The sequence below is a fragment of the Dipodomys spectabilis genome, unplaced genomic scaffold (assembly GCF_019054845.1).
Source record: "Dipodomys spectabilis isolate Male_0828 unplaced genomic scaffold, ASM1905484v1 ptg000113l, whole genome shotgun sequence".
In the NCBI taxonomy this organism is placed as follows: Eukaryota; Metazoa; Chordata; class Mammalia; order Rodentia; family Heteromyidae; genus Dipodomys; species Dipodomys spectabilis.
The window spans coordinates 2,539,740-2,560,944 of NW_024870790.1; the positions used below are offsets into that span (position 1 = coordinate 2,539,740).

Genomic DNA, 21,205 nt, shown 5'->3' on the forward strand with positions numbered 1-21,205 from the left:
ACCATATAAGATCATGCTAAGTGAAATGAACCCCAAGATATGGACAGAAGAGGTTTTCATTTTTTGTTGTTGTTTTTAATGTACTAGGTGATCGTTTCTTTGTTTCTTTTGTTATGTTCTTCCACCTAAGGTATATCCCTGTTGTCACTGTATTAGATTTTGGTACCTTGTATCTTCTATATACATTCATCTAATTTGGGGAAGGGAAAGAGAATAACAAAATGCTGAAACAAGAACACAGGATGACCCATTGCAACAATGATACTCACAAGACTCTATGTTGGAAATGAACTTTACAACTTCGGGAGGTAGGAGTGGGAAGGGATAGTGAGAGAAAAACAAAGGAGGGGGTAACAATGCCCAACAAGAAATGTGCTCATTACCTTACTGATGTAACTGTAACCTCTCTGTACAGCATCTTTACAAGAAAAGAAAAAAATGTTATTTTTAATATTCATATGCTTTTAACTTATCTGCATTAAAAATTAGGGCTAACTGATTAGCTGATAACTCAATAAGGGATTGATTATTTTTTTAAAAAAAGAAGTAGAACAAAACATTCTGGATTCATTGATTTTTTTCCCCTTTCTGTGCTAGAAGCAAGGAAGAACCTTTCATCTGATTCTTCACCATGAGAACTGGTAATACTCTTCTTGACAGAACTCTTGACAATGGAAAGTCCTAAGATTATGTCACATGGAGTGGTTAAGTTTCAAGTTCATCCTAATGGTCTTCTAGAAATTATTAGTAATACATTTTAAAATGTATTTTAGCTACTGTATTAAAACATGAAAATTGTACATATCAATGGACATATCAATGGGGTACCATGTCATGTTTTTATGAATGTTGATTTTGCATATTTAAATTTTGACTGGTCTTGAGCGTCATTTGTAGACATAAACATCAACCTGGTTTTAAACAACAGAAAAGCAAGTCACCTTTAGATTTTTAAGAGCTGATAATTAAGACACGTCATATGTATTAATAGATAGAACAAGGATCATTTTTCAAATGCACTCTCCAAATTCTTGCTGTAGCCTGTGAAGATCTGTTTTTGGAAACTGCATTAGAAAGTAGAGCAAAAGCCTTGGTGGAGAGTAATAGGATCAGCTTTCTGCCTCGTGCCTGGCAGAGGCTGTAGCTGCCTTCCATGTGAGACTTTAAATCAAACTGAGTTTGTGATGCCTATGTGGATTCTGTCACTAAAGAGGTTGCTTCCATAACAAGTTACATAGAGCTAAAACAATTGAGTGTAGTGTGATTTTCCAAGAGTAGAGAGAAAATGGAGATAGCTAAAATCAATATAAATCATGAGCAGAATAATTCTAATGCGTTTGTTAAATATATTTTGGCAGAAGAGAGGGGGAGGAACTATGGCTTTAATTAGGAAGAAAAGAAATTCACATAAAAACTTACAGAAAGCTGGGTGCCTGTAATCCTAGCTTCAGGAGGTTGAGGATTGCGGGTCAAAGCCAGCCCAGGCAGGAAAAGTTCGTGAGACTCCAATAAACCACTCAGAAAACTGGAAGTGGTGCTTTAGCTCAAGTGGTACAATGCTCACCTTGAGCTGAAGATCTGAGGGACAGCGCCCCGGCCCAGAGTTGAAGCCCCACGACCGACAAAAAAAAAAAAAGCAAACAAAAACAAAAAAAAATCCAACTACCTAACAGAAGATGTGCTCTCAAAATTCAGTCAAGAAAATTCTTATACTTAGCCTACTTCAGTGATGATACATGAAAAAGAACAGAAGACTTATTCGAGTATAATGTCCCTATTGTCAACTGTCAGATATATATCTTATTCGAAGAAATTAGAAATAAGATTACTTTTTAAAGCATGCCTTTTGGAATATAATTTTGGCTTCAGATATCAATACATGACAGACTGACTCTAGAAACTCTGCTCCAACAATTGAACTTTAAGTCCTTCCATCTCTCAAAAAAGAGCCAAGAAAGGGTAAGCCAATGAGATGTACAAACGAACTTTACAACTATGGCACTGCGGGGAGGGCGGGAGATGGGAAAGGATGGTAAGGGGAAACAAAGGAGGAGGCAATAATACTTGATAAAAAATGTACTCATTACCTTGCTCGTGTAATTGTAACCCCTCTGTACGGTATTTTCACAAGAAAAAAGTCAATAAATGTAAATGAAAATATTTTTGATGAGCCCAAATCTATACAACCTACTCAGGTAATAAAATTTTGATGTATAATACCATGCCTTTGCACGTGCCTAGTACTATTTCCTTTCAAATCATTCTGTTCTTACAACAAAGGTATAATAGTTATTTTCTCATTATTCAATTGAGGCACCATTGAGTTAATGAATTTGTAAAGACCCAGCTTCTTGAGTTTACAAATAAAAGGCCTGTGTTTAGAATCAAGTTTTTTTTCCTATGCACAATTGTCCTCTTTCCCTCTCTCTCTTCTAGTATATATTAATTGTACCAACTTTATGCTCGGTGACAATAAATCACTGTACTTATATATCCATATAAGAGATAATGATTATTTCTACACCTCAAAATTTTCATATTATTTGTATTTACAAATGTATGATTTATTATTTTTATTTTTATTTTTTTATTGTGAAAATACTGTACAGAGGGGTTACAATTACATGGGCAAGATAATGAGTACATTTCTTATCAAGCATTGTAGCCTCTGGGGATACAAATGTATGATTTTAAGCACACACCCTATAATGTAATTTCCCCTCAGTTTGATTCATGATTTGTTACTTTGGTCAAAGGCGGGATGTTAAGAAACTCAGCAGAGTATCTACTTCTATCTCATTCAGGAGGTAGCTAATTGCTGGTGAGATTGTAACTCTTCAAGGAAACAGCAGTTGCACTCCTCAAGATAAGAAACATGGAGATTTAGATCTTCTGTAAAGAATATCTGTTGTCATCGATAATATCATTGGTCATTCATGATCCTTTGAAATTTCACTCACGAAAGCACAAAACAGGATTGGGAGAAAAGGTCACAGAAGACAAAGACAAAAGCAGGACAATTGTGGGGTGATATTTGGGAAAATTAAGACTAAAGGAGTTGAGGGAAACATGATTTTTGGTCTTGGGGCATGAACTCTGGGCCTGGGTGCTGTCCCTGAGCTCTTCAGCTCAAGAACACCTTACCACTTGAGCCACAGTGCTACTTCCAGTTTTCTGGTGGTTAATTGGAGATAAAAATCTCACAGACTTTGCTGCCCTGGCTGACATTGAACTGTGATCCTCAGATCTCAGCCTCCTGAGTACCTAGGATTACAGACATGAGCCACTTGGGCCCAGTGGAAACATGATTCTTTGTGGTGTTGGGAGACAGAACTCATTACTCTATTGGACAACAGACTTCTCAAAGGTATCTTAATACACAAGGCTACTAACATCATTTGCTTTACTTGCCATACGGTCACATCCTGCAAGACTATTTCTTTTCTCCTCAACCTCACTAGTGTTAAAATTGTTTATATATATATATATATATATGTATATATATATATATTAAAGATACTGTACAGAGAGGTTATAGTTACATGATCAAGGTAAGGAGTCCATATCCTATCCAGCATTGTTCCACCCTCCTTTATTTTCCCCTACTATCCCTTTCCTCCCCATCTCCCCAACTCCTCTCTTCACTCCTCCCCCATCTGCAAAGTTGGAAAGTTCGTTTTCAACATACTGTCTTGTACATCTCATTGTTACAATGGGTCATCCTGTATCCTTATTTCAGCTGTTTGTTATTTCCTTTCCCCTCTCCAAATTAGAAAAATGTATATACAAGATCCAGGACACGGGAATCAAATACACTGACGATGGAATTGTACCATGGAGGAAGAACTTACAAAGAAACAAAAAAAAAAATCACATAGTACATTATCAGTACATTAAAAAGAACAGCAACAAATATAATACCTCTTGTGTCCCTATCTTGGGGTTCATTTTGCTTAGCATCAGGTTATATGTACATATATGTACATAGCTTTTGACCTCTTCTGTCCTAGATATATACTAGTTATTGCAAATAAGGGAAACCATGGGACCTATGTTTCTTTGAGTCTGGCTTACTTCACTTAATATAATTTTTCCAAGTCTTTCCATTTCCTAACAAATGGGGCAATGTCATTCTTTCTGATGGAGGCATAGAATTCCATTGGAGATATATACCATATTTTCTTGATCCATTCATCTACTGAGGGGCATCTGGGTTGGTTCCATATCTTAGTTATGGTGAATAATGCTGCTATAAACATAGTTGTGCTGGTAGCTTTAGTATGCTCTTGATTGTGATCATTTGGGTAAACACCTAAAAGTGGGAATGCTGGGTCATAGGGGAGCTCTATGTGGAGTCTTTTGAGGAAACTCCATACTGCTTTCCAAAGTGATTGAACAAGTTTACACTCCCACCAATAATGCAGTAGGGTTCCCTTTTGGCCACATCCCATTCCAGCATCTGTTGTTATTAGATTTCTTGATTATAGCCATTCTAATTGGGCTAAGGTGGAATCTCAATGTTGTTTGGATTTGCATTTCTTGTATGACTAAAGATATGTGTCTATTGGCCATTCTTAGATTTTTTTTCCCTCATGCCATGCTTTAAGAATCCAATTTGCTCTCCTAAACTCAACTTAGAACATGAAACCTACTTTTACTCCTATTGACCCCAAAATCACATTAGCTTCATTTATCAACACTGAAATACGTTAATATTACTTTTTTTTCTGAGTGAATTTCTCAATTCTTTTTCATTTGTTCTTCAAACTTGTACCTCTGTTATTTCCTTGTTGTAGTTCCCCCATACACATCACATGCATCCAATCAGAACTCTATTCTCACTAGAGTCGTGGATGGGGAGGGCTATCTATAATCACTTATATGTAGACTCTCTATGGCTGTATTCTATTTAATTCAAACCAATTCAGCAAAGAATGTTGTGCTTACTTTCAGACTCCTCAAAGAGCATCTTGGAGAAAAAGAAGTTGAGCTGACACTCATCTTTGACTCAGTGGTGGAGGCAGACTTAGCTAATTATACCTGTCATGTGGAAAACCGAAATGGACGGAAACATGCCAGTGTTCTACTGCGTAAAAAGGGTATTTCTTTTATATATATATATATATATATATATATATATATATATATATATATATATATATATAATTATGTTTTAGTTAACTACCAATAACTACTAAAGTTTAATAACTTTCCTGGCCTTATTTTATTCTATTAACCATTGATTTTTTAAATCTTGCATGTTGTATATAATATGCCCTGAATTTAATATGACTACCAGGAATTAAAAAGACTGAGTTGTTTTACATTGAGGCAATTGTAAGCAAACAAACCTTGCTTGTAATATTTTATTTAAAACTTGATTTAGATTGACATCCAATATTTTCTCCATTTTCACCTTTTCATGTTTATAATTCCTTAAATGAAATGCTGGAAAATATAGTATCAGAGGATACGCAAGATTGCTCTTTTATTTCCCAACTAAAATATAAATAAGTAGTGTTGCATATGATACTCACAATTATTATCGTAAATAATATAACTTATATTTGGGGATATGACTTGGTATGATATTACTTTTAGGAGGCTCATATATTCCTAACAATTTGACATTTGTAGAAATCCCTCTTTGGTTCTTGTTTGAATAATATTGTGTATAATAGGGAAAGAAAAGAAACTAAATTACAGGTAAAGAAGGTAAAGCCAGATATAAAAACAGCAATCTCAGTGGCCAGAGAAACTTTCAAATCAGCTATTCCATTGCAGCAATTCTTGAATATTGCCAAAGGCTAAATACTTTGTGTGTGCATCTGGCAAAGGATTTCTAAATGTAGCAGAACAAATGTTCTTAATTGGTGTTCTTGTTGCCTGGACTATAGAACAATAGAACAGATTTGAGCAACAAGGTTACTGGTTATACCCACTGGCCAAGATAGAATGCTTGTTTTCTAGTCATCCCTAATACTTGAGCATAGCAAGAAGCTCTACAAAAAGCAAGGAAGTATTTGGAGAATAATGTTTCTGTTTCATATCGTTTCTTACCTGAGTGGAATTGATTCTGACTCAAAATAAAGAGTTAAGTATAAATGAGTCTGATTTAGAATGTGAAGTCAGAAAAGCCAGGTTAAAATGATTCTCATTCAACCTGGTTCAGTAAGACTTATTTGTCTAATTCAACTCCTAAGCCTTAGTTTCCTCATCTGTAAAATAGAGGCAATAATATTTATCTTCTGTACTACTTTCAGATTCAAATACTAATTATATAATGGATTGAAATGTATTGTGTCCAAACAATGCTGGTTATTACACTGAACCTGGGTAACTCTGCTGAACTTCTTTTTATATTACTAGAAATTCAGGTAGTGCCTAGTCACTAATAGGTACTTAGACTGCTTTCTGATAAGATAAATGATTAAAATTTGCTCTCATTATTGAGGACTTGCAGAACAAGCACATGATGGGTACTGGGGAATAGACAGATATATATATATAATACAACTCAGGATTATGAGAACTTCAAAGTTTCCAAGTGAAGGTGAAAGACTGGATGTTATTTGCTTTTAGACATGTTTAAATATTGCTATTCACTTCTCTTGAAACTATATCTTTCAACAAAACTATTTTGGCTAGTGACATACCAGCTTGTCTCTTCTAGGTAAAAGTGAAAATATAGTTAATTTATCTTCATTTGGTTCTCTTGGGTTCTCAAATATGTGACAGAACCTCAAAGAAGGGCATGAATCCCTGTGACCTTACCATAATATTTAACATCAGACCAAGATTTGTCTCTTTGAGAAAATTTAGATATTTCCTTTGGATTTGGACATTTCAGGTTTTATCACAATGTAGCCAAATCTCAGTGGCTGTGGTGTTTGTACCTACAATATGAATATGGCTTATTTTATGGAAAAATAACTTCTTAATGAGCTGCAGTTCAAATAGTTAAAATGTCCATAGTGAAAATTATGGAGAAGAAACATATGATTACTCTTTCTACAAACTGAAAAAGTCCTTTGTAAAATGAAAATTCATGCCTAACATTTAATTTTCAAGGTTAGGATTTGGTAAAAGAAAAAAATACACTGTTTACTCATGCAACTTCTACCTGCTCCTACCACTACATTATTCTCTGGTGAACAATTATCTGATAAGTACAACTAAACTTTCATAAGAGATCTATCTGAAATATTTCCTTTGGGGATCCAAAGAACTTTGACTAAAGAAACTCTTAATATCTTCGCTTCTCTGCACACATCCTTTTCTCACAAAACAGAGATATCTCACTGAATCTCTCTTCATTCTCAGAACTACCATTCCACAGATCTCCCAAACCATAGAGGAAGCTTTCTTAAGCAGGATGTTATGATGCAATATTTTAAAGTAGGCAATTGATGGAGCATAAAAGTATATTTCCCATAGCACTACAAGATGGAAAAATCCTTCCTGTTAAAATACTAACAGCTTTGTAGCAGGTAAAGACCCAGTCCTCATTTCTACATGAGGACTCTTCAGAATGTTCTTTACCATCCATATTTCTAGCGACGTTATTAGTACCATCACTCAGGCAATTTCTAAATATATTGAGACTATTCTACAGTTCTATTTTTCTTCTCAGCCCTCAGCAGAATCTCTCTTAAGGTTATTTTCTTTAGTAATGCACTCCCCAAACTCTTTGAGCTTCTTCACATCATCCAGTTCTAAAAGACACCTCCACATTTTTAGAATTTTATACAGAAGCATGCTACTTCTCTGCATCAAATTATGTTTATTTGGCTGCCATGACAAAATACCTTACACTGAATCATATGCTAAAACAGAAAGTTGTTGATTACAGTTCTAGAGGCTGTGAGATGTCCAAGATCAAGCTGTTAACATAGTACTTTTGGTATCTGATAAGGGAACATTGTCACAAATAGTGCATTCCATGTATCCTCACATGGCAAAAAGTGGCAAACCACTTCCCCTGGAGAAAGGATCATGTCACCCCTTTCAACATGACAACATTAATTCTATTCATGAGAGTAGAACTCTTATGATCTAATCATCTCCCACAGGACCCACATTTTAATACCATCAATTTGGGGAATTAGAGTTCAAAATATTAATATGTTTTCCACTGTTAAAGATAAAATCTAGGGCCTCTCACACACCAACCAATTACTCTACCCTAGTAGAGTAATATGCTAAGCCATATCCCCAGTCCAGCACAACATGAATTTTGAGAGGACACCAACAGATCACAGCAGAAGTCCTCAGGCGGGGTCTTCTAAACTGCTTCCCAAAGTGAGTCTGCTAAAACATTGTTTCTCTCTGGTCCCTTGACTTCACCAACTATTTGTTTCACATTATAATAGTTGATCTTTGGGCTCACAGTAAGGAATAAGCTACGTTCAAACTTAAGAAGGTTAAGAACTACACGTGTACTTTGCTTGCCTAGAAAAAAATGTTTGCTCTCTGTCTTATGAAGTGTCTATATATGAAATAGCCAAATAAAATGACTTTATGCCTCTCAGTAACAAAATGTCCCTAAAAGTATAGATACTGCTGAGATGGAAGATGGCAATTGCAAACAACACAAAAGAAATGCCAACTGTCATGTGGTCAATGGTAATTCGACCCTCTGATTATAGGATAGATGTTTCCTTTTTGATGAGACTGCCTGGACTGAATTAAAGAATACTGGTTGTGCCTCAGAGCCTAGGTCCACAGTTTTTAACTTAAACAGCCATTATTATGTAATATCTTTCGAAGACATTTTTTATAAACTGGACCCCAAACCACAAAGGTGCTTTTCACACCATAGTTTTCCTCCAGAAATTTACTACTGAAAAAGGTGTCTGCTCCTGGGAAGCACAAATTGTTCCTGCTGCCTAAGTTTCCATCTACCTAATAGCAACTCTGCTCTGTAAATAACATAGTAGTTTCTGGGGAAAAAATCCCTTTCAGTGCCTATGTAAACAGTGAAAACTGTTCTGACCAGAGAGGAAAAGAAGGAGAGAGAACAAACACCAAAGCATTTGCGGAATAAAATGAATATCTTACAGCAGGAAAATCATTCTAAATCAAGTTAACCAATATCCAAAGGTGAAAAAGAGGTTGTTTTACAGAGTAACACGGTTTATTACTTCAAAAGAGCACTACTGATAAGATATTATTGATATACTAGTGGTGAGAAAACAAGTGAAGATTTTAATCTTCATCCCAACACAGAGCTCTTTAGCTTGTTTTGTCCAGCACACAGAAGTAGGCAGTAGTTTCTGGAGAGTCTACTTAGAAAGTAGGAGGCAGGGCTAATGTGTGGTTGGGCAGAGATTTTCTTTTTACCTAAAATTTTGTAGCTTAATTTTCGTGACTTCCTGTTGTAGCAGTTAATGCAGAGACAGATTCGTTTCCTATCCCCACTCATTGAGCCCTTCATAATGTTCCTTACTGACATAGTTTCTCCTTTACAGTGTCCTGATTCTTTTTCTTTGTCTTTCCTTCTTCTTTTCCTCTTACCGAAAAAGAATTACATTTTTTCCCATTCCTACTCCATTATTTTCCTAATTGGATGAGCTATGTCTGGCCACTATCAACTATTCTCTCCTCCACTTCTTTTATTTTTATTTTTAAATTTTATTGTCAAGGTGATATACAAAGTGGTTACAGTTACATAAGTAAGGTAGTGAGTACATTTCTTGTCAAACTTATTCCCCCTCTCTCATTTTCCACCCACTTTTCCTCTCTCCACCTCCAGTTGCAAAGATCATTTCCAACATAATGTCTTCCCTACAAAACCTAATACCATTCTTCATACATAGGATTACAGAGAGGCCCTTCTTCATCCCTCTCTATGGTTACAAGATTGTGCAGTATACACATGCCAAATGAATTTTCTGAGATATGTCCAGTTCTTTTATTCTGCTTGATAAACTGTAGTTTTTCTTCTTCCTTTGGAACTGAAAAAGTATATGGAACCAAAATTTACTACAAGTCACAAGTTGTCAAGAAGTACTAACCAAAGTATTATGGAACACAACGTCATTTTCTAGAATAGAATGTATAAAGCTGTGCAATATTATATAGAGCCTTGAATTTGAAGTTAAGACAGCTTGAGCTCATGTCCCATTTTGGCCACTTCTTAGGTATATTACCATAGATAAATGACTTCAATTACTGAATCTCACATTTTTCATATAGCAAAGCTTTAATATTCTGGCTAAAGATTTTATCATATAATACTTTCATGTTATATGCTTCTTCTTTTTATAGAACATACTAAGTAGATCTTGTTATATTATACCTATTTTCTCTAAAGTAATGTTCTTAGAGAAAGATTGACTATCTGGTTTTCTGTCTTGGTCAGAAATCTGAGTTTGACATTCAGATTTGAAAATCAAATTTCACATTCCCCTTTTCAGTCTCTAGTTACATGACAAGCTGAGTTAGTGATTGAAGAATTGCTTGGTAATTATGAAATTAGATTAAAGGGAGGTCAGTTATCTTGTAGGCAATAGCATTTGATTCAGTTGAAACTACTGAATGTGCTTATCCTGCAGTAGCAAATATATCTCTGCCATGTCTCTAAATTATCCCAACTCCATTTTTCTAAATCTATATACCATCCTCTCTTTATATTTCTTAATATCACTAATTAAGCTACAGGCAATTCACTGTTCTTTGAGAGTGAGAGACATTATGCCTCCTTCCATTATGTATTGATTTAATTATCCCAACTCTCAATGTTTTTGGAATACCCCACTGGATCAGCTTAAGTATGGCATAGCCTAGTGTTGGCTGAAAAGGCTAAGTTATTAGCCTGGAGTTCTCATTCTTTTTTTAGTTCCACTGGGCATATTATGTCACATATATATTATAGTCATTTATTCAAATAAGTGGGAAGAAATGAGTAAACTAATTTCCCCTGCTTACTTTTTTATTAGATTATGTATTGCTGGAGTTGAATGAAAAAGTTAAATCTTGCGAGCTCATTAGATTTTATTTGATTCTCAAAATAATTTGATGATGTTGTTCTCCTGTAGAAGAATAGGGCCTGTGGCCTGAGAAGTACAGGATGGTAATCTTGCTAAACTAGTAAGATAATTCAACAAAAACAACAAAACATTGACCTTGAAATGAAAGTAAAGCAGATTTACTAGTTCCCTCAAAGTTAAAGAAAAATTGTATTTGTGAAAATAAGAAGTATACATAAAAATTGGGAGTGACTATTCCTTTGTCAGACAGACTATCTGTAGTAGAATATTATTTAAATCTTTAGAAAAGAGCTAGTTTTACAATGTATTTGATTCATGCAAATATGTTAAGAGCAATGAATTAAGCACTAAAATTATCAGGAGGAAAGTAGAATCTATAATACATTCTCCATATTGGAGATATGAGAAAAGAACTGTTGACAGTCTAATACATTTTTCCTGTTTATTCTGTTTGCTTCAGATTTAATATACAAAATCGAACTTGCAGGAGGTCTGGGGGCAATCTTCCTCCTCCTCATAATGCTAGTAGTCATCTACAAATGCTACAACATTGAGCTTATGCTTTTCTACAGACAACGTTTTGGAGGGGATGAAACTACTGGTGGTAAGTTGTCTCTTTTTGTCTAAATGCAATTAAACGACGTTTATTAGCTGACTATGGTGGCAAACTCTTGTAATTCTAGGTACTTGGGAAACAAGCAGAAGGATCATGAGCTTAAGACCAGCAGGAAAAAAGTTAGAAAGATCCTATCCCCAAAAATGAAATAAAAACAAAAGGGCTAAATGTGTAGTTCAAGTGGTAGAGCACTTGTCTAGTGAAGCTCGAGGTTCAATCTCCAGTAACAGAATGAAGAGAGACATTTGTTTATGGTTATGTAAGAGACTATTCCTATGCATAATAAATACACACTTAAATATTTAGGGGTCAATGGGCAATGACATATACAACTTACTCTCAAATATCTTAGAAAAAAGGTCATCTCTGAAGAAAGTAAAAAGAGGCAAAATATTAATTATAAGTGAAATATCTTAACATATTCATGCATGTTTTTTGATATAACTATTTTCATGTTTCTATGTTTGAAATTATTTCTGACTAAAGAGATATTAATTTCTCAGGAGATGAAACAATTTCCATCAAAGCCCTTTCTCTTAGTTAAAAACAAGGATCAATTCAATCAATTCAATCAATTCAAAATCAATTAGATTTTGTCTCAAAAATTGTAACGTTAGTAAAGGGAAATGTTTGCCCATTACTTTCATGAAGAAAAAAAACAAGCCTGGAAGAAACAGATTAAAATCTATGGAGATATTCCTTTTACAGCTCAAAGTACACGAACTTACATATTTAGGATGCTTGTAGCATCATTCCTAAAGATGACTCAAAATATACAAATTCAGAATATGTTTTGTAATTTTCAAATATCTATTTTGGGAAATTTGATGAAGTCTCATAAAGCATTGCACTAAACCTTATGGTTTCAATATTTATTATAAATTACTTATTTTTTCACAAGAACAAATTACTATGTTTCCCATAAATACTTATAGCAAAACATTTTCATATCACTATTTATATTAAAAAGTTCTCACCCCCAAACTACTGTAAGACTGGGAAATAAGTATATAGAACACCTTATGTAAGCCAAATATTTTAATGCACACCATATAAAGCATATCTTTAAAAAGCGAAATTTAAACTGGGTGCCAGTAGCCCCTGCCTGTCCTCTAATCCTAGCTACTCAGGTGGCTGAGAAATGAGTCAAGGTGCAAACCCAGACCAGGCAAGGAAAGTCTGTGAGACCCTTATCTCCAATTAGTCACAAAAAAAGCTAGACATGGAGCTGTGGCTCAAGTGGTATAGTGCTAGCCTTGGGCAAAAAGTTCTCAAGGACAGCAACCAGACCTGGAGTTCAAGTCTCAAAAAAGGTAAAGTTAAAGCTTAGGGGTTATTTTTCTTGAATTATGAAGGATTAAGAAGATTTTTTTTGCAGGGCATTTTAAATTGACATTCTTATCTCAAAGAAAGTAGTAATGATACATCTAATATCAAAAATTTTGCAGAAACTTTCGATTTGATCTTATTGTTACTATAAATGGTGATAGGAGTGTATTTTAATTGACTTCTATTCTCTCAGTAAATTAAAGCAAGGATACTTGATGAGCACATATACACGCTTATTTTCAAGGTGTACATTAACCTGTAATTATAGCAGAAAGTCTAAAGACACTACAGACTGTTGTTCAAATTTTTCTTCAAAATGAAAAAGTAGAGCCTTTTCTGGTTATAATTGTTTACTATGGTTTTATATATATATATATTTTTTTCATATATATATATATATATATGAAAATGTAGTCAGTTATATTGTTTCTGTATGCAAGAGGTTAATATTTAGAAATTAGATTTGCTTAATATAATTTTTTCCAAGTCTTTCCATTTCCTAAAAATGGGACAATGTCATTCTTTCTGATGGAGGCATAGAATTCCATTGTGTATATATACCACATTTTCTTGATCCATTCATCTACTGAGGGGCATCTGGGTTGGTTCCATATCTTAGCTATGTTAAATAAGGCTGCAATAAACATAGTCGCGCTGGTAGCTTTAGTGTGGTCTTGTTTGTGAACATTTGGGTAAATGCCTAAAAGTGGGATTGCTGGGTCATAGGGGAGCTCTATGTGGAGTCTTTTGAGGAACCTCCATACTACTTTCCAAAGTGGTTAAACAAGTTTACAGCCCCACCAACAATGCAGTAAGGTTCCCGAAGTAAGCCAGGCCCAAAGAAACACAGGTCCCATGGTTTCCCTTATTTGCAATAACTAGTATATGTCTGAGTCAAGCAGAAAAGGTCAGTTAAGTTGATGTTAGAGAAATGAACCCTAAGATATGTATTCAAAAGTTTTTTTTTTCTTTCATGTGATTGTTTCTAACACATTTATAAGATTATTTCTTTTGTTGCTTTGTATGTCCCTCCCCCACAGTATAACCCCCACTTTCACTGTATTTGATGTTGTTATAATTTGTGGAGGGGAAGGGAAAAAACAAATGGTTTAAATAGGGATACAGGTGGACCCATTGCAACAATGAGACGTACAAGTCGTTATGTCGAAAACGAACTTTACAACTTTGGTGGGGTGGGGGAGGAGGTTTGGGTGGGGGGGTAGGGGGAGGATGGGATGGGAAGGGGAAACAAAGGAGGAGGCTACAATGCATGATAAGAAATGTACTCATTATCTTGCCCATGTAATTGTAACCCCTCTGTACAGTATTTTCACAAATAAAAAAGAAATTAGATTTGCTACTTGTACACTTAAAATAATTAGATGAAATATGTTATGAAGGGAAACATTACTGTTTTCTCTTAGTGTGCCAAAAAGTGGATAAAGGTTCAATAATGAAGATTAAAAATATATACCATCTTTACAAAAGAAGATGAAAGTAAAGCTCCTGTGGTTTACTTTTTTGCCGATATTATGAACAATTTAATTTGTTAATCTCTATAATAAGTGATACAATTCATTTGTTAATCTGCAATAATGCATTACTTTTATCAGCAGAGTAACTGATGATACAGTTAGCACATTGTTCTAATATTAAGTTAATGTGGATATAATTATATCTATAGGTGTCAAAAATTCCATTTTGAATATTACAAAGCCATAATAATAAAAACAGCTTGATACTGGCACAAAAAATTAGGCCTGAGGACCAATGGAATTGAATAGAAGATTCATAAATGAACTCACAGACCTATAGCCATATAATATTTTATATGGGAGCCAGAAATACAAGATGGAAGAAAGACAGCCTCTTCAATAAATGGTGCTGGCAGAATTGGCTATACACATGCAGAAAACTGAAGTTACATCCTTATATATCACCTTGCACCAGAATCAATTCCAAATGGATCAAAGACCTCAATGTAAGGCCTGATACCATGAAAAAAATTACAGAAAGGGGTAGGGGAAACACTAGGGCTCCTAGGCATGGGTTGAAACTTCCTGAGCAAGATCCAGTATCACAAAAAATCAAAGGAAGACTGTATAAATGGGATTATATCAAACTGAAGAGTTTCTTCATGGATAAGGACATAGTTAGAAAGATAAATAGAAAGCCCACGGAATGAAAGAATATCTTTACTAGCTATGCATCAAACAAGGACCTCATATCTAAAATATACTTAGAGTTTAAAAAATTAAACCCCCAAAAATGATCATCAAAGAAACATCAACCCAATTAGTAAATGGTCTAACGGCTTAAAGAGAGAATTCTCAGAAGTAAGAATGGCCAAAAGACACATGAAGTGATGTTGAACATCTCTGGCCATAAAAGAAATGCAAATCAAAACAACATGAGATTCCAACTCACCCCAGTTAGAAAGACCATTATCAAGGGGATGTGGCCAAAAAGGAATGCTACTACACTGCTGGTAGGAATGTAAAACTTGTTCACCCACTCTGGAAAGCAGTATGGAGGTTCCTCAAAAGACTCAATATAGAGCTTCTCTATGACCCAACAATCCCATTCCTGGGCATTTATCTAAATGACCACAAACAGGCAACACTAAAGTTACCAGCAGAATTATGTTCATCATAGCATTGTTTACTATAGCCAAGATATTGAATCAGTCCAGATGCTCCTCAGTGGACAAATGGATGAAGAAAATGTATATGTACATAATGGAATTCTAAGCTTCCATCCGAAAGAATGATATTGTCCTATTCTAAGCAAACGGAATAACTTGGAAAAATTATATTACACAAAGTAAGCCAGACCCAAAGGAACACAGGTTGCATGGTTTTCCTCATTTGTAGTAATTATAATGTGCCTATTAATGGATAGTGAAAGACAGAAAATGATTGCATGTGGATATGATAAGTTAAACAGGACTCAACATTCACACAATGAGACTAAAGGAGGATATTCTAAGGAGAGGATCACAAAGGCTTGATAGCTCCGTGCATGGGATCATATAAAGTGATGTTTATTGTAATGAAATTTGCGAAATTAAAACAAGAGGGTTTTTAAGTTTACTTTTTGTGTTTTTGTTTCTTTGTTCTTTTTCTCCCTTTTCTTGCTGTTTCTGATTTCTGTACCTTTTGTCTTATGTGAAAGTTTATTGGATTTGACTAAGGGGAAAGATAAAAATGGTGGGGGAAAGGGTGAACTAATTCAGCAGTCATACTCAATAGACACCATGTTGAAAATGAATTAGACAATTTCTGTGAGGGGAGCTGTGAGGAAAAAAAACTGGAAGAAAACAAAGGACAAGGTGATACTGTTCAAACAGAAATGTACTCACTACCTGACATATAACTGCAACCCCTTTGTACATCACTTTTACAATAAAATTTTAATTAAAAATGCTATTTTGCATCTCCATGTAGCCCGAAATTATTCATAATATAGAGCATTAAAACTTATATGTATTCAAAACTCATTGGAGGATATAATATATGGTAGAAGTTACTTCAAGAATTTCTAATGGGAAGGAGACTTAGCATATACTATATTTCTTCATGAAACCTTAAACCTTCATTACCTGACCTCTGTAGTAGTTGAAAAGATTACTAAAATATCAGCAAGTATGAACCAGAGATTTACAACAGATTTTTGAAATTATTTTAGATAATATTCAATTATATGATATCAAAGGTCACCATATGAATTAGCAAATTTTCCATTACTTCAGTAAAATATTTTTGTCTCAAGCATATTTTAATTTTACTCATATACTCTTTATTTATATTTTCTCTTAGCCTGTATCATGACAGTTTGTGTATATTTTCATAAAAATTATTTGCTTTTTGCATTTGACAAGATCCAACACCCCTTTATGATGAAGGCTCTGGAAAAACTAGGAATCCATGGAACATTCCTCAATATATTAAAGGCTGTGTAGGACAAACCTACAGCCAGCATTATACTTAGTGGTGAAAAGCTAAAGCCAGGTTTCTTTTTTTTGGGCGGGGGGGTTGGGGGGGTCCGGTCATGGGGCCTGAACTCTGGGCCTGGGCACTGTCCCTCAGCTCTTCAGCTCAAGACTAGCACTTTACCACTTGAGCCACAGCGCCACTTCCGGATTTTTTTCTTTTTGCTTATGTGGTGCTGAGGAATCGAACCCAGGGCTTCATGCATGCAAGGCAAGCGCTCTACCACTGAGCCACCTTCCCAGCCCTAAAGCCATTTTCTCTTAACTCAGGAACAAGACAAGAATGTCCACTCTCTCCACTTCTCTTCAATTTAGCAGTAGAATGCCTAGCTACACCAATAAGAAAAGATGCAAACATAAAGGGGATCCAAATAGGGAAAGATGAACTAAAACTCTCCCTCTTTGCAGATGACATGAACTTGTATTTAAAGAACCCCATGGATTCCACTCCCAAATTACGCGAACTGATTTGAAATTTTGGCAAAGTAGCAAGGTATAAAATTAACCCTCAAAAATCAATGGCTTTTCTGTATGCCAACAATGAGAAGAGCATGGCTGAAATCAGGAAAACAACTCCTTTTGTAATAGTCCCACAAAAAATAAAATACCTAGGAGTTAACGTAACTAAAGAAGTGAAGGAAACGCTATGATGAAAACTTTAAAAACCTAAAAAAGGAAATTAAAGCAGAACTAAGAAGTGAAAAAACCTCCCATGCTCCTGGATTGGGAGGATCAACAATGGGAAAATGGCAATACTGCCAAAAGCTATCTACAAATTCAATGTGATACCTATTAATATTCCAACCTCTTTCTTAAATGAAATAAAAGGAACCCAAAAATTTATATGGAACAATAAAAGACCCTGAATAGCAAAAACAATCCTTAGCAGAAAGAACAGTGCTGGAGGAATATCAATACCAAATTTCAAACTACTACAAAGCCATAGTAGTCAAAACAGCTTGGTACTGGCACAAGAACAGACCTCAGGACCAATGGAATAGAACTTAAGACCCAGAAATGAACCCACAGATCTATAACCACATAATCTTCACCAAGAGAGCTAAAAATATAGAATGGAAGAAAGACAGCCTCTTCAGTAAATGGTGCTGGCAAAATTGATTAAATACCTGTAGAAAATTTAAGCTAAATCCTCATCCATCAACCTGCACCAGAATCAACTCCAAATGGATCAAAGACCTCGAAGTCAAAGCAGACACCCTGAAAACATTACAGGAAGAAATAGGAGAAATTCTAGGGCTCCTTGGTACAGGCCAAAATTTTCTTAATAAAGACCTAGAAACACAACAAATCAAAGAAAGGTTGGCCAAAAGGGATTGCATGAAATTGCAGTTTCTGCATGTCAAAGGACATAGCTAGTAAGATCAATAGAAAGCCCACGGATTGGATGGAGATCTTCACTAGCCATACAATGGACAAGGGTCTCATATCTAAAATATACTAAGAATTTAAAAACTTAAATCCCCCAACAACAAATCCTCAAAGAAACAACTGCCCAATAAATAAGTGAGCTAAAGACTTAAATAGAAATTTCTCTGAAGAAGAAATAAGAATGGCCAATAGACACATGAAGAAATGCTCAACTTATTTAGCCATAAAAGAAATGCAAATCCAAACAACATTGAGAGTCCACCTCACCCAGCAAGAATGACTATAACCAAGAACTCTAATAACAACAGATGTTGGAGGGGATGTGGCCAAAAGGAAACCCTATTGCATTGTTGGTGGGAGTGTAAACTTACTCAACCACTTTGGAAAGCAGTGGATGTTCCTCGAAAGACTCCACATAGAGCTCCCTTATGACCCAGCAATCCCATTTTGGGGCATTTACCCAAACGATCACAAACAAGGCTATACTAAAGCTACCAGCACAACTATGTTTATAGCAGCATTATTTACCATAGCTAAGATATGGAATCAACCCAGATGCCTTTCAGTAGATGAATGGATCAAGAACATTATAATTGCATTATACACACACACACACATAATGCAATCCCATGCCTCCATTAGAAAGAATGACATCACCCCATTTGTTAGGATATAGAAAGACTTGGAAAAAATCATATTAAGTAATGTAAGCCAAGCCCAAAGAAACATAGGTCCCATAGTTTCCCTTATTTACAATAACTAGTATATGTCTACTATAACTAGTATAAGGACGAGCAGAAAAGTTCAAATGCTATGTACATATGACCATATAAGATGATATTAAGTGAAATAAACCCTAAGAAGGGATACAACTTGTTTTTTCTTTCTTGCTATTGTTTTCAACGCATTTAAAATGTACTATGTATTTTTTTGTTTCTTTTTTATGTACTTTCCCCACAGTATAATCCGGTTTTCGTTGTATTTGATGTCAGTGCCCTGTATCTCGTATATACATTTTTCTAATTTGGGGAGGGGAAGGGAAATAAAAAAATGCTGAAATAAGGATATAGGTTTTCCCATTGTCACAATGATGTACAAGACACTATATTGAAAACAAACTTCAAAACTTGGGGAGGAGGGTGAAACTGGGGAGCTGAGGAGGGAAGGAATGGTAGGGGAAAAATAAAGGAAGAGGTAACAATGCTCACTAGGAAATGTACTCATTACCTTATTCATGTAACTGTAACACCTCTGTACACTACTTTTACAATAACAAACATAAAAAAGTTGGAGAATTTCTCAAAAAGTTAAGAAAACATTATTTGATTTTTAAAGGTAGGAACTTTTATTTTACTTCATAGTTTCAGAGATTTCAGTCCCTAGTTATGATCTGTGTTTCATAAAATAAAATTCATCTAACAAACGTTGGCTTCTTGCTAATTTTAATTTAATTCATTTCATTGCAACCCATCAAAAATGATTGTTTTATATATTTGACCTTTTAAGTTGTTCAGTCATTAAATACTTACAAAAGTGTCTTATATGTGACAGGTGTAATACACGATACATTTACTTACATTTTTCATGTGGATCAGTGGTATACACACATGCACACATGCTACTTTCTTAGGTAGACTAGGTGTGAACAAAACAACAATACCCAGTACTCACACTTTAGAAGCAAAGTTTTCAACATAGTTACAGGAAAAAGTGGTTTAAAATTAGTCTTGTTACAGATGTGACAAGAAGAAAATTCTTGCACAACTAGTATGGAGCTCTTCTTCATAACTTCTTTCTCCATTAGAAGCAGTATAGTTTTGGTGATTACTATGTCAACCCCTTTCCTTCTAGTACTCATCTGTGTTTTTTCACTCTATTTTCTGGGTCCTCACATGAGCTTAATCAGCATGATACAGCACTGAGGAAGGACCATTAATGTTGCCTAGAAAAAACATGGCACTAAACTGCCTTTCACCTTAAAGACAATTTCAGGCCTTGCTGCTAACTTTATTTATGTCATGTTGTTGCTTTTGCTCTATCAATCTTGTTTCTCTTTGTGAGCAACAGCTGTGGCTGTTCATGAGATTTTCTTGGCTGTCTACATAAGGCTGAAGTGCGTTTTTTAAAGCTATGGCATCTGCGTCATTGCTGGCTCACTAGCTGGCATCCTAGTGTTTCTGGGACATCTGACATGGTGGCTTTGAGAGCTCTCTTCCTGCTCTGGCCAACTAGCATCAGCTCTTCACCTTTAGTTCATTTTAAAGGGACATGGCTGAAATGGAAGCAACCATATTTTAAAGAGTGGTATGTCTATAAAATGCTAGGTGACATTTAATATTCACACAGGTTGGATGTTAACATGTCAAAACATTGATACTCTTGGTTATAACTGATTTGAGATATATAGAGAACTTTTCTAAGAGGAAGTTACTGTATCATTGAACTAATATCAGGATATAAGTAGATATGGATAGGACCAAGAAAAGGAGTTTAAGCATTGCTGGAGGGCAAATACTTTAGACAGGATGAGCAATAGGATAAGAGTCTAGAATATCTGAGAAGATCACAGAGTTAATAGCCATTGGAGATAGCTAAGCTAATAAAAGATGCTCAACAAATCATTGCTGAGTGAATTAATATACAAATAGTTGATGCTCTCAAGAAGTGTATTGTTTGACATGGAGTCTGAGGCAGGAACAATAGCCACCAAGAACAATGAAATGTATTCTGCTCATAGAAAGAGAGCTGTTTGTCCTTTGGCCTATTTTATTCTTCCAGCTGTGAATCATCGGCAGCTCTTAGTCCCAGGTGAGTAATTATAGCTGGAGAAAGTCAAGGGCCTGCAGGTGCATCCTGCTCTTGATTGGAATAGGGCAGAAGTGCTAGGAT

The 21,205-nt window shown here is 35.1% G+C and overlaps 1 protein-coding gene across 1 annotated transcript in view; it reads left to right on the forward strand.

Annotated features, from left to right (window-relative positions):
- The window catches only part of Il1rapl2 (interleukin 1 receptor accessory protein like 2), a 1,053,788-nt gene that overhangs the window by 1,017,186 nt on the left and 15,397 nt on the right, over positions 1-21,205 (forward strand). Inside the window, exons 7-8 of the mRNA XM_042688187.1 lie at positions 4,954-5,099; positions 11,452-11,595. Of these exons, the coding sequence (XP_042544121.1) occupies positions 4,954-5,099; positions 11,452-11,595 (290 nt within the window). The remainder of the gene's footprint in view (positions 1-4,953; positions 5,100-11,451; positions 11,596-21,205) is intronic.